The sequence below is a fragment of the Lytechinus pictus genome, chromosome 9 (assembly GCF_037042905.1).
Source record: "Lytechinus pictus isolate F3 Inbred chromosome 9, Lp3.0, whole genome shotgun sequence".
Taxonomy (NCBI): domain Eukaryota; kingdom Metazoa; phylum Echinodermata; class Echinoidea; order Temnopleuroida; family Toxopneustidae; genus Lytechinus; species Lytechinus pictus.
Window position 1 is genome coordinate 25,572,795 of NC_087253.1, and position 13,297 is coordinate 25,586,091.

Consider the following 13,297-nt stretch of genomic DNA (forward strand, 5'->3'; position numbering starts at 1 on the left):
ATTTGAAGCTAAAATTAATTGAAAGAATACTAATATAACCATTTTGAAAGATGGCAAGCCTTTATTGTGAAGTAAAGGCCAAATTAGTTTCAAATCGTAGCCAATCGTACGACTGCTACATGTATGACGTCATTACGACTAGATATCGAATTTGCTTTTATTCTGAAAAGGATGATAGCATAGTCACAGATTTGAACATAGGTATTTGTATGATGATTTTGAACATTACACAGTAAGATATTCCAAGTCATCAAATTCTACTATGTTTTATTCTAAAATTGAGTTGCAGACCAATCGTAAGGTGTGCGGTCGCCATTAAATGCAAATTTGTTCAAAATATTTTCTAGATATGATGTACATACGTACATTTATCGTTCTCTTGAAGATTCGGTGTGATTCTTTTTGTTCACTGTGCAAATTTCCTGTAGAAAAAGTTATGGTATGGATGGATTTCCATAGAGTTACAATTGATTTGATCAATCACAACTCTTTAATAATAATAATAATGAAACGTTTTGTATAGCGCAAAATACATAAGCAAAGTCGCATGTCTCTAAGCACTTTTTACAAAAGGAGTGGAAATGGAGGGGAGAGCACCGGGTTCTTACATTAATTGTTTACAAAATGGTGAATAAATGTGTTTTCAAGCTATTTCTAAACTTTTCGTATGGTTGTATATTTCTAAGATATTCTGGCAGATTATTCCATAAAATAGCAGCTGCATGTGAAAATGAGCTTTCCCCATATGACTTTGTCACAGTATGTGGGACCTGAACTAATGATTTTTTACTTGAACGTAGCATTCTGTCAGGTTTATATGGTGTTAACAGTTCAATAAGATACAATGGAGCAAACTGATGGAAACATTGGTAGGCAAATAGAAGTATTTTGTAGTGTATGCGGGATTGAATAGGTAGCCAATGTAAGTTTTTTAAGACTGGGGAAATTGGTTCATGTTTCTTTGTTCGTGTTACGAGTCACGCTGCTGAATTTTGAACGAGCTGTAATCTTTGAATTTGACGAGACGGAAGACCAAAAAGCAAGCTATTACAAAAATCAAAATGGCACATAACATAAGCATGAATTAGGCGCTCAGTAGTTGTCTTATTCAAAAAGGTGCGAATTTTGCATATTTTATACAGTCCATATGATGCTGACCGACATTTTTGTGAAACAAAATGTTCTTTGTAATGCTCAAAATGCTCTTTGTAAGACAGGGCTTCTGGTATTATAATTCTTGCAATCACACTCGGATAAACTGACTCCATACAGAATGACATACTCCAAAGTTTTCCCTGGTGCTTCAACAAAGTTTGATGGAATTTCCTGTACACCCTAATCAAATTTGACAAAATTATATCCTAATGCTTGTTGAAAAGAAGTTTTAGCCTGCCAAGATCATATTGATGACTTGAGCTCACTTGAGGAATTATCTTATCAAAAACTTTAATTTTCCATGGCATTCATTTTTCCTTTACAGATCATCCTGTCATACCCCAAGACCAAGGAGAAAATCACGTCGCTGCACAAGCTGACCTCTCGCAAGCATGCCATCGACGAACGCCGCATCAAGACCAAGTCCCTCAACGCCTCTTCTTCCTTCCTCGGCACGTCCTTCAACACCAGCTCTGTCGCGTCGGCTTCGTTTGCCGCGGGAACTCCCCGCAAGCGTCGCCGGGTGCTCGCCCTGGCCGGTGCGGAGTGGAACATCGAGAATCCCATGAGGGCGATAGACTTCTTGAAGCTCATGGCTGACAGAGTCTGAAGAATTTTTTAGCTTAATCGGACTCACAGCTTGAACTTTTTTATCTTTCAATGCTCATATCTTGAACTTATAGAATCATATCAAGATTTATTCACTCTCAAATCATCTCGAATCAAAATTTGAATTGTCGAAAATGTACTCTTTTTGAAAAATTCTTCATGAATATACTTATAAAGAGGGTTCGCAATTGTTTGGCTGGAACGTGTATTTGTAATACTAATTTCTAGTGTATATTTTTGTAATAAGTAAATTCCCTACGTATAAAACCTATGTTGGGTATGACCTTGGCTATGAATAATAGTTACGTCTTGACTTTGGTGTTGTTGTAAACTCTAAATGATATTTCATATTGACTGTACACGTTTGATAAAAACTAAACTGCGCTGGTTCATCTTATTGAGCTTCCAAACATTTTGCTATCCGAGTACTTGTAAACTTTCAATAACAATTTGTGTATGTGATGTGCCTTTAAATGTATTACCCCCCCCATCTTGTTTCAATAGATCATTAATATCTTCATGTAGAAGCAATAAGTGATTATCAGTGGCAGATCCAAGTGGGGGCAAGGGACATGTGCCCCTCTTTATCTTGAGAATAACATATTCCTATCAATAGAGCTTAATCAAAGAAAATTATATATATAACTGTTATTGTAAATTTGTTATTGATACTAGTTTTATGAAACGGACCCCTGGACTGTTTCAAAGTAGCAAGTTGTGGGTATTTTATTCAAATGCCCAATCTAAATGAATTGTATTTGTTTTATAAGAGAGTGATGTGGATCCTTGTTATTTGATAGACCATGCTCATCTCAAAACCATGACTAGTCAATAGAACTAGTCATTAGTACCAGTCAATAGCAAATTTTCCTAATATAAACTATTGACTGGTCATGTGATAGATTTCAGCCAATCAATGATCAGGATCTTTATCACCATTTAATAATAACTTGTATTGTCCATATTGATTATGCATTGGAAACAATCAATGAATTTTTATATTAAAAAGATTGCCTTTTTGTTTAATTCTGGACACCTGAGATAATGTCTTCTGATTTAATTTGTAGAAGACAGGAAATTGAAGTTTCTCAGAATGATGTAAATTAATGTACATCAAACTTTGTAAATAAAATCATTTGATTCCAATACAATGAATTAAATATGTCCCAAGTATTTTTTTTTATTCGATGATTGAATTTCCTTGCAAACAATTATATATATATCTACCTTTTCTCTCTCTCTGGTTTTATTTTTCATAAGTCTCCGTCTCTCTGATTATTTCTTTCCGTTTTTATTTCATTTTAACTCTTCTCCCTTTTAAAAAAATTTTCTCTCACTCAATCTCCTGCTTATTAAAGCTTTAACCCTAAGTTAACTGGAGTGGAGGGGGGGGGGGGGGTTCCAATTGAACACCTCTTCGTGAAATTTGTGACTACGCCTCCGCGCAAAATATTTGCCCAGTTAAAATAGGGTTAAAGTATTAAAAGTACCATCCACTTCTCAAGATGGATAGCAAATTTATCTCTTTTTTCCCTTACTACCTCTCTATTCATTTTCCTGTTCCAAGTCACACTCTCCATCCCTCTTTCCTTTCTCCCCCACTGACTCTCCCCCCCCCCCCCCCCTCTCTCTCTCCACCTTAGTAACCTAGAATAGAACAGAACCAGTAGGGGGGGGGGGCGTAACACAAAGGTTAGCTATTAATCGCTAGTTTGAAAGAGCAATTCTGATTGGTTCCTAGTCTCCTGAGCAGAATGTGGCATACAACGATGATCTTGGTAGGCCATTTTATTTGACGATCGATCGCTAGCCATTGTGTTTGGGGGCCCAGAGCCTTGTCTTTTAAAGAGTTGCGATTGATCCGATTAACCTCAACTATATGGAAATCCATCAATGTCATAATTTTCTTTTTCTTCAGGAAATTTGCACAATGCCCTTTTTAAACAGAGAGGCACGCTAAATTTTTAAGAAAATAACAAATGTCAGAATATACCAGGGGGTGGGGGGGGGGGGGCTTCAGCCCACCCACACCTTTTTCCAAAACGGTGTACAAAAACGTAAAAATGACCATATGATTGTGATTTTTTGCATGGTCAACCCCCCACTTTGAAAACCGTTCCGCTGCCCCTGTATACAACATTATACATCATATCTAGAAAATATTCTGAACAAACATGCAGTTTAGATGTTGATGTTGCTGGCTATCCATAGTTGTGGTTGATCTGATCAATCGCTAGCCTTTGTGTTTGGGGGCCCAGGTCTTAGTCAGGGTAGCCCAATCACCAATAAGAAAATAAAGTAATAATGGTCTTTCATGGGCCCTGAATAATAATAAACATTTACACCAAAATGCATGACATGTGTACGGAACCATTCAAAATGAAAATTCACAGTAATTTTTGACTGATACATGGAGATCTTTGATTGAAAGCATTTTTTAAAATTTGTCATAAAATAAAGCAGAATAAAACAAGGTATTAACATACATTGCATGGAAAATTGTAAAATAATACAATATTGAACATACATAATTCGGAAAATATTTGACAAAATAGTACATAGACATTCGAGTGTACAAAATAATAATAAATGTAGCAAAAACGACTCAATTGCAAGATAATTAAATATCAGTTAACCAATTCAGCTGTAATGTCATAATATTGATTCAGTCGCAAATATGTGCACAAATCCACATGATCATGCTAATATACATTTGTAAAACAAGCAAAGCAGTGTATGTTCGGCTGAGTTGCTCATTGATGACAGGTATGTTTAAACACACTCTTCAATAAATTGATAGAGGGAGCTTTTTTTCATCACATTATCAAGCTTATTTCATTCAAATACTGAAGATATGATTGGGCTACACTTATATCAGTGTGAAACCTGGTCATGCATCAATATCTACTGTCTCTATGGGTGATTTCAAGTCCGGTGTTGGCATTGGTTTTGCAATTTGGATTGCTTCCCTTAAGTCCAAAATCTATTCTGAGTTTGTAAAACTGATCCAGGTGACATTATTGACATCTCAAAGACTAGTGAGTGACTTTTCAGGACCATCTTCATTTTATGTTTGGTGTTATACTCAAGTGTAAAAATTGACCTAACACCAACACCAATAGGTCAACACTGAACTTGAAATCACCCAATGTCTGGTATGCTGCTTATGTACATCATTAGAATTCGGTGGATTCACAGTATGGTGCGCCATCTATCGGTTGAAGCGAACAGGCAAAATTTCTATATTTGGGGTTGACAGCGCACAGTGCACATAATGTGAGTGTGATGCTTAAAAATGAAAACCATATGGCAAAAATTCACCAAAAACGGTCTAAATTTTGCAAAGAAATATGCAGGCAAATTTCTCTCCTATCTCCTGGACCCTAGTAAAAAGCGTATCTGGTTGAGCCGCGTCGGCTAGCACTGAATAATTACATGCATGCATTCACTTTAGTGCTAGCACGCGCGACAGACGTCAACTTTTTCCTGTGAAGCATTGCGAATTTTGGCCTGTCCGCTGCAACCAATAGATGGCGCACCGTATTGTGAATCCACTGAATTGATTAAGCTTACTTGCAAGTAAAAAGATGTTATCACACTTTAACAGACTCAAAGTTTCAACTTAACAAATTCAATATTGATTCCAACATTCCATAAATCTCAGGCAATGATATCCTCTTGTCAAAATCATGTTGCAATCTTGGATTTAATTTTGATTCTCATATGACCATGTCCTACCAGATTACATGCATTTGCAGATCAATTGCACAATATTGGCTTCATAAGGAAATATCTCACTCGCTCAGCAACAGAGAAACGGGTACATTCACTCATTTCTGCACGATTTGATTTTGGTAATAGCCTCCTTTACAACTTACCAGATTCTCAACTTGGGAAATTGCAGAGTTACAAAATGCAGCTGCGCGTATTGTACATGTAACTCTATCTAGCAAGCGCAGCCACAATACCTCTATATTGAAAACTCTCTAATGGTTGCCCCTGAAGGAACGCATAGTCTTTAAAATCCTTCTTTTGATTTTTCATATAGTCAATGGAAGTTCCCCCAGTTATAAGTCTTTGATGCATAATTACCAACCCTCAAGAACCTTACGATCCTCATCATCTAATCTCTTACAAATTCCAGTTGCTTAGAAATCATGCGGGGAACGGGCCTTTGCTCATGCAGGGCCTAGCCTGTGGAATTCTCTTCCACACTGTGAAAACCCAGACTTCAGTGACCACCTTCAAGGGCAACCTGAAAACATATCTATTTAAGGAGTGTTTTTTGATAGACATTGACTTATTGTTTAGACATGTATTTTATGTAAATAGTTTTTGTTGTTCTGCTCTGAAGCGCCTTGAGCATCTAAACAAGATTGAAAGTGCGCTATACAAATCTCATGTATTATTATTATTCTTATTTGTTAGTGGCATAATGAGGTTGTCCAGATATGGTGTATCAGGCAATATTCATAAAAAGTTGCGAGTGAAGCGAGCAAGCAAAAATGTTGATTTTTTTTATTACAAAAATCCAATTTGTGATACATTTTGATGTATAATATTTAGCAAATAATATCATATTCCACCCTTCTCTCTTTCTTTTCTTTTTTTTTCTTGGTCAAGCCCCCCCCCCCTCGATCTGTATGCCACTGCTATTTGTTATAAGTTACTGTAATCCTTGCATATGATTGGCTGAAAGCAAAATAGTGATGGTGATAGAGTGAAAATCATTGACTACATGTATAAGGAGACATTGTACCTTTATTCATAATTAAACGAGGTAGCTAGCATTAAAGCGTTTTAAAGATATATGGCATGTGCCTTCACGTCCGGCAATCGTGTGACCTGACCATTTGAAAAAAGGGCCTCCTAAATTCCCGAAATGTTGGGTCTAGGTTACCCGATGTTTTGTGAAAATTTAAGCCAAATATACAAAGGATCGGGTAAACTGGAGAATAAGTTTTGGGAATTTAGGGGCCCATTCCTCAAAAGATTGTGTTACATGACTGCCTGACCCGATGTCACGGCGCAAGCCAAAAATAATATAATACTGTATCATTCCAATTGCACATCATTGCTCACTAAAATGCATGGGCAACCCTGTCTAAGTAGCAAGCGGATTAATGGAGCTATTTAGTGGAGGTGTTGTAGATTGACGCCTTGCCAAAGGACGCTAGACCATGGCGGGATTCGAACACACAACCCTCTGATTACAAGGTGAGAGCCAGAACTGCTACACCACGATGCTTCCAGAAGAGAGTAGGTGTTGTGGCTCAGTGCATTCAGTCTCCAGACTTTGAACCACAAAGTCTGAGGTTTGAATCCCATCGCATCACTTGCTTTCTTTGGCAAGGTATTTACCTACATTTGCCACTCTCCACACAGGTGTATTAAATGGGTACCTGGAAGGGATTCCTTGAATGCTCGAGCGTCCGGTCAGGGTAGCCATGCTCAAGCCGGGGTAATAGTATGCAGCGCTTAGAAACATTGTATTGGCCACTTTATGTTGCATATTATAGTTATCACTAGTTTTTAATAAATCCCCCAACAATGTATGTCACTATGCCAATATATTACTAAATTATATTGATGTATATGTCCAAAACAGTTAGCGTGTGATGGATATAAACCAAGAATTTGTTTGACTGGATACGTCTAACGATTTTAGATAAAAATACAATTCAATTGGTGCTTTATTGCGTATTTCATTTTGTTTATTAAAATAAAACACCTTCTTAAGCAAGGAATGGGCTAAACATTTCAGGATATAATCTTTATTAGCAGCTTTCTAACATATAATTACTATAAAATACATGTACATGTATAGTACCTGCTCAAACAGCTTTTTAAAAACAATATCCATAGAGGGCGCTGGATTTAAATTCAAATCTTAGTTACTGAAAAAATAATGCCCTATTTAAATTCTTCCAGGTGACAAACATATTCAATGACTAATACATGTACAATTTTGTAATACTGGAATGTTCGCTGACAATCAAGTATAATTCACAATACTGACCCCTTTTAGCCTTACAAAGGCTTTAACTACTTAGGCCCCTATTCTGAAGTCAGGTTTAACTTTTAGGGTTCCATGACATTTGCTCTGGCGACAATTGCTCTGCTGTAAATTCCACACACTATTAATCGGAGTGACCAACTCTAACCCTGTGTTTGACACTAGACCCTACCCTAAATTTAATCATAAAACCTAAACATAAAACCCTATTGCAACCCTAACCTACATTTTTAGATGAAAGTAAGCACAGAGCAAACGTTGTGTCACCATTATGAGAAGCCAATGACGTCAAAATTTTGTTAAAATTGTATGTTTATTATGTTAACTGTTCTCTTTCATGATTCTTAACTGGTGAAGACACTCTATCTTATCTATCCTTCCCAACAGTTAAGAATGATTTGAGAGTCAAATGAGCCAAGAAATGTGAGAGATTTATGCCACTACTGGCTATCGATAGTTAAACCACAGCATTGAACCAGAGTTTAAATTAAACTACTTCAGAATACAGGCCATAGGCCTAGGTGGAAGTCCTCCCCCCCTGGATAACTTGAAAGGGAGCATTAATTTGACCCTTTCCAGAAAGCCCCCCCCCCTTAAGTTACACGTATAAACCTTTTTGTTAATGACTACCTATTAGTATTACAAACCAAAAACAAATAACCTGACAGACAAAAATTAGCACAATTTTTTTTTTAAGATTCAAGACTCTATGGCTTTGTTTTGCATTTGGTCGCCTATATCAATATCAAATTTATCATCAAAGTAAGGGATTTCCTTTAAGAAACTAAAGAGCGAGCATAAATACTCCTCCTTATGCTTGTGCATGTGGCTCACATGCCGCGACTTCTGGAACGACTTCGTGTAGATGTTATCGTGTCCCATCTTGGTGCGGAGATGTTGAACGCAGTTCTCTATCGCCGTGGCACAACCCACTGGGTCGGCGTACGAATAGAAGAACAACGAGGGCGCTTTCACTGGATTGTGGTAGAAGAGCCGGGATGCTCTTGCGTAATGCTGAGTGGCAGGTCGATACATCATAGCTAGGTAGCCATCGATGCTTTTCTCTACGCTCTTCTGAATCATCTTGTGCGAGAAGAGGGCGTTGGCGATGCCGAACGCGACCTTGTCCAAGTCGACGACACTGTCGTAGATCTGACCAATTATGCGGTCGGTCAGTTCACCCTTGGATTTCTCTGCAGCCAACATCTTCTGTAGGATCTCGGCGTAGAGGTATCCGCCTACGCTGAATGAGTGGACGAAGATTGGGCGTTGACGGTTGTCCTCTAGCTGGAGGAAATCTACAACACGTTGCGCAACAACCTACATACAAGACAAAAAGGATTGGCAAACAAAAAATCAGCCAAATAAACAACAATGATGCCATTACAAGGGGTTCAAAGATTTACAATTAGAGGAAAAAATAAACTTACAATCAATATCATATTTTATTATTCTACCACGTAATTCATTTTTCAATTTTTGTGAATTATCTTTTGTCATTATATTTTTAATTTCAGACATAAACTCACAAATTATCAATGGGATGTAGTGCTGTTATCAGTAAGAAGATTCTCTTTCGATATATGGGTAAAAATATCTTACCGATATCGAAAACTATCCACAAAAGGAAATTTTATTAATTGGTGACAATGCCGTCTACATCTATAGAAAATCAATACTCATTGCATTGATTAGCGATGTCACAATACTCGCGCTGGTCAAAATTTGTTTCTGCCACTGTACCAACAACGCTTTGAAATCCGCGTTCATTGAATCTAAATAAGTAAATATCATATTTTGAAAAACATATTTAGCATGAAGGCAGCATGAATACATCCTCATCTTTTACGTTATTAGCATTATTTTAGGGTTGGAGGAAATATTATTGATAATTTGAGGGCTCTTTGGACATCCGTCTGAGCGCCTATCCACCATTTTGGATTCAAGGATGCTGTTACATCTTTGAACGTAGAGGGCAGCAACACACGACCGTGTTGCATGCTGCCTCGCCTTCTACGTTTATAGTTGGTACATGTTTTGGTTGCTAAATTGAGCTTATGCTTGTGAATGTTTTCGATACGATCGAGTGATGGAGTCGAGTGCAGTCAGGATGTTTGGATTGTCATGATTGCAGCGAAGTGAGATCGTGTTTTGTGGCCAGTAACTAAGTATTCCTATTTTGTTGAAATTCTGGAGTAATTTATGTTGCTGCTCTGTGTATTTTGAGGAAAAAATGTGTTTTCCGTGATTTTCTGTTTGAAAACCCACTTTCCATTTCAAAAGGCCATTTCTGTGAATTCTGTCCATTTTCCGCGATTGCAGAAAATGACTGTCCCTACATAATAATGGGTATTATCGACAACGAGAGAAAGTTTATCGATATTGCTAAGTGGTTAAAACAAGCGTTTATCGACAGGACTAGCGATAAAGAGGTTTATCGATTACAGCACATCCCGGGATAGCTTTAAAGCAGCTGAAATGGATTACTCTTCAAGATTCAAGCACTAACGGGATGCCATAGTTTTGCCTTAACAATTGTAAGAAACAATGGACATAGATAAGTTTATCAAATACAGATTAAAAAAACATGACAAATGATCTATATCTTACTAAAAATTTCTTACACAAACATGACCCAAAAAGGTCAGATTGTTTAGGGTCACAACTCTGCCAGATAAGACATTGAAGGACAATCTTCATTTAAAGGAGAATGAAACACTTGAAACCAACTGAATCCATATCAAAGAGAAAAATCAAAGAAACATATTGTTGAAAGTTTGAGGAAGATTGAATAAATAATAAGAAAGTTATGAGCATTTGAATATTGAGATCACTAATGCCATCTAGATCCTCCCACTGGCAATGCGACCAAGATCTGTGATGTCACACACGTACAACTCCCTCATTACTTTACTTATTTCACTTGAAATGTATTCTCACTTTTATAGAGTCTATCACAAGGTGAGGTGTTCTCTTTATGAGAGGACAAGTACAGAGGTTTCACAACATTATATCATTGATGAATCGTTTGTCATATATGATTAGAATGAGCAAAAAGAGATGTTTTGGGGTATATTTTCAGTGTCCAAAAGGGGAGAGTTGTTCATCTGTGACATCATAGATCTTGGTCGCATTGCCGATGGGAGGATCTCGACATTCAAATGCTCATAACTCTTCTATTGCTAGTCCTATTTTACTCAAACTTTTGTTGATCTTATTCTTTGATTTTTCTGCTTTCACAAAAGCTAACTTGCTCCAAGAGTTTCATTCTCCTTTAAGTCTGCATTTAGCATCAAGTAAACTCAAAGGATCAGTAATGTGAACAATACTTGAGTCACCTGTAACAATCAAATAATAATAATAATAATAATAATAATATACTTATAATAATAATAATAATATAGGGTATTTATATTGCGCACATATCCACCTTGTTAGGTGCTCAAGGCGCTCCTATATTACCCGGCTAAGCTAGGCGTTCATAGCGCACACAGCTTTTTAAGGAATTACTTCCTACCGGTACCCATTTACCTCACCTGGGTTGAGTGCAGCACACTGTGGATCAGTTTGTTGCTGAAGGAAATTACGCTATGGCTGGGATTCGAACCCACGACCCTCTGTTTCAAAGTCCGAAGACTAATCCACTGGGCCACAACGCTCCACAGCGCATAAACTATGTGCATATATTCTACTGCGCTGTACAATTAGAGCTTATGAAATGCTTGAAAACATATTTAGAAAGGGGAAAAAAGAATATAAGGTAAAAGGTAATAGCATTAATGCTGCAATGGTTTTGGGGTACAAGCAATGATATAAAATGAAATGGAATAGTGACATAGGGGTACTTGTATTTACCAAAGCTATAGACAGGCTATTATGTTGAAGGACAACTAAGGTGGATTGTCATCACAATCTCAGGAAGTAGCCCTGGGTATGACTGCAATTTACTTGATAATATTAAACCAAAACTCAAAGACTGAATAGCCTACACAACAGGACAAAATAAATTTTCAGAGTACATTGTGTTTCTATCACAGATTTCTATTTGAACAATAAAATTTGAATATTCTTTTTTTAATTGGATCGATGTCATTTGGAGTTTCTCTTTTATGATCTTATTTTTGTAAATTTGGTTATGTACATGTACAGTATGTATTCTATTTTTAATACTTAAGACTGTGCACACAAGAATCAGTAGACTAGCTTAGCCAGGGTAATATAGGAGCGCCTTGAGCACCTAGCAAGGTGGATACGTGCGCTACAGGCCTATGAATCCTATATTATTATTATCATTATCATTAATACAGACAATTAAATTATACATCATGTACATGTGACCACAAAATAATTATAGTCCTGTCTGTAATGATATGATAATTATCAATAGTGTAATACTTTATAGTAAAAACACTTTGAATACTTGTATCAATTTACACACTTATCTGTGGCATATGTTGATTACTACATGTACACAGAATGTTTCAGTCAATAGCAAATCACTCTATTCTTTTTTTTTTGGTATGGTAAATCTCAAATCCTGAGGATTAGGTGTTCTTAACTCTTAATGCATTGTTCACCATCTGAACAATTCCATACAATTGAAATGAATCGTAATCTGATTTGTTTGACAGAGCAATGAACAGAACTTAGTAGTAGCATTATAGCCATAGCATAGTATATCATACATATGTACATGTAGGCAGTGTTCTTGTTGTGGAGAAGAAGTACATGTGGTAGTAGCAATTTAGGAGTATCACAACTTGCAGTAAAGCCATAGCACTAGGAGGTAGTAGTAGTAGTGGTAAAAGTAGAAGTAGTAGTAGTAGTAGTAGTAGTAGTTGTAGTTGTAGTTGTAGTAGTAATAGTAATAGTAGTAGAAGTAGTAGTAGTAGCAGAAGAAGCAGCAGAGAAGGTAGTAGGTGGTGTATAATCAATTTACATGAAGGCAGTGTACTCACCTGTGAGCCTGACTGGGGTAGTAATATCTGCATCGGTTTCATTTTAACCACCAAGACGTCACATCCTCTATCCAAGTAGATACGGGAGAAGTTGTTTACATGTTTCTCCTTAGCAACCAACCAGCTGAGGAGGAGGACGAGGGGGCGGGACGTCTCGGCCGCTGCGCCAACGACAGGAACCGGTGACTTCTGGAGCATCATGTTGTCGTTGATGGCCAGGCCCGGAATTCTGGGGGCTTTGGAGGCGAGACCCCTGGCTGAAGAAGTACTGCCATAGTACGACTGCAAGATTGGAGATAAACATGAGGAAAAATAAATTTACGAATCCTGATCAATAGAAAAAGATTCCATCCATTCCTAGAGTCCCAATTCCCAGGGGTCAGTTGATATTGTACAATGCCTACTTAGCTTGTTGTACGCAGGAAAATAGGAGGCTGAATGTCAAACATTCATATTTCATCCTTTTTTTAATAGCCATCCATGCAAACCAGAATACTTAGCAGCTTGACTGACATAGCAACAAGTTGTATACATAATTCAAATTTTCTTAGATTATACA

General features: G+C 37.1%; 2 protein-coding genes across 3 annotated transcripts in view; one reads left to right on the forward strand and one right to left on the reverse strand.

The window, feature by feature from the left end:
• Nucleotides 1-2,915, forward strand: part of LOC129268081 (abnormal spindle-like microcephaly-associated protein homolog) — a 34,408-nt gene extending 31,493 nt beyond the window's left edge. The window contains exon 23 of the mRNA XM_054905662.2: nucleotides 1,481-2,915. Coding sequence (XP_054761637.2) covers nucleotides 1,481-1,765 — 285 coding nt within the window. The 3' untranslated portion in view covers nucleotides 1,766-2,915. The remainder of the gene's footprint in view (nucleotides 1-1,480) is intronic.
• Nucleotides 2,916-4,183: 1,268 nt separating this feature from the next.
• Nucleotides 4,184-13,021, reverse strand: LOC129268528 (transmembrane protein 53-A-like). Of its 2 annotated transcripts, XR_010294695.1 has the most exons (3): nucleotides 12,739-13,021; nucleotides 7,522-9,100; nucleotides 4,184-6,523 (listed from the first exon to the last, which is right to left on the reverse strand). XR_010294695.1 is itself a non-coding variant. In XM_064104987.1 (2 exons), the coding sequence occupies exons 1-2, from the start codon at nucleotides 12,937-12,939 to the stop codon at nucleotides 8,480-8,482; spliced, it is 822 nt and encodes a 273-aa protein (XP_063961057.1). In that variant the 5' UTR covers nucleotides 12,940-13,021; the 3' UTR covers nucleotides 4,184-8,479. The 2 variants fall into 2 exon arrangements, 1 of the variants encoding a protein (XP_063961057.1); XM_064104987.1 differs by having other exon boundaries at nucleotides 4,184-9,100.
• Between the last annotated feature and the right edge of the window lie 276 nt (nucleotides 13,022-13,297).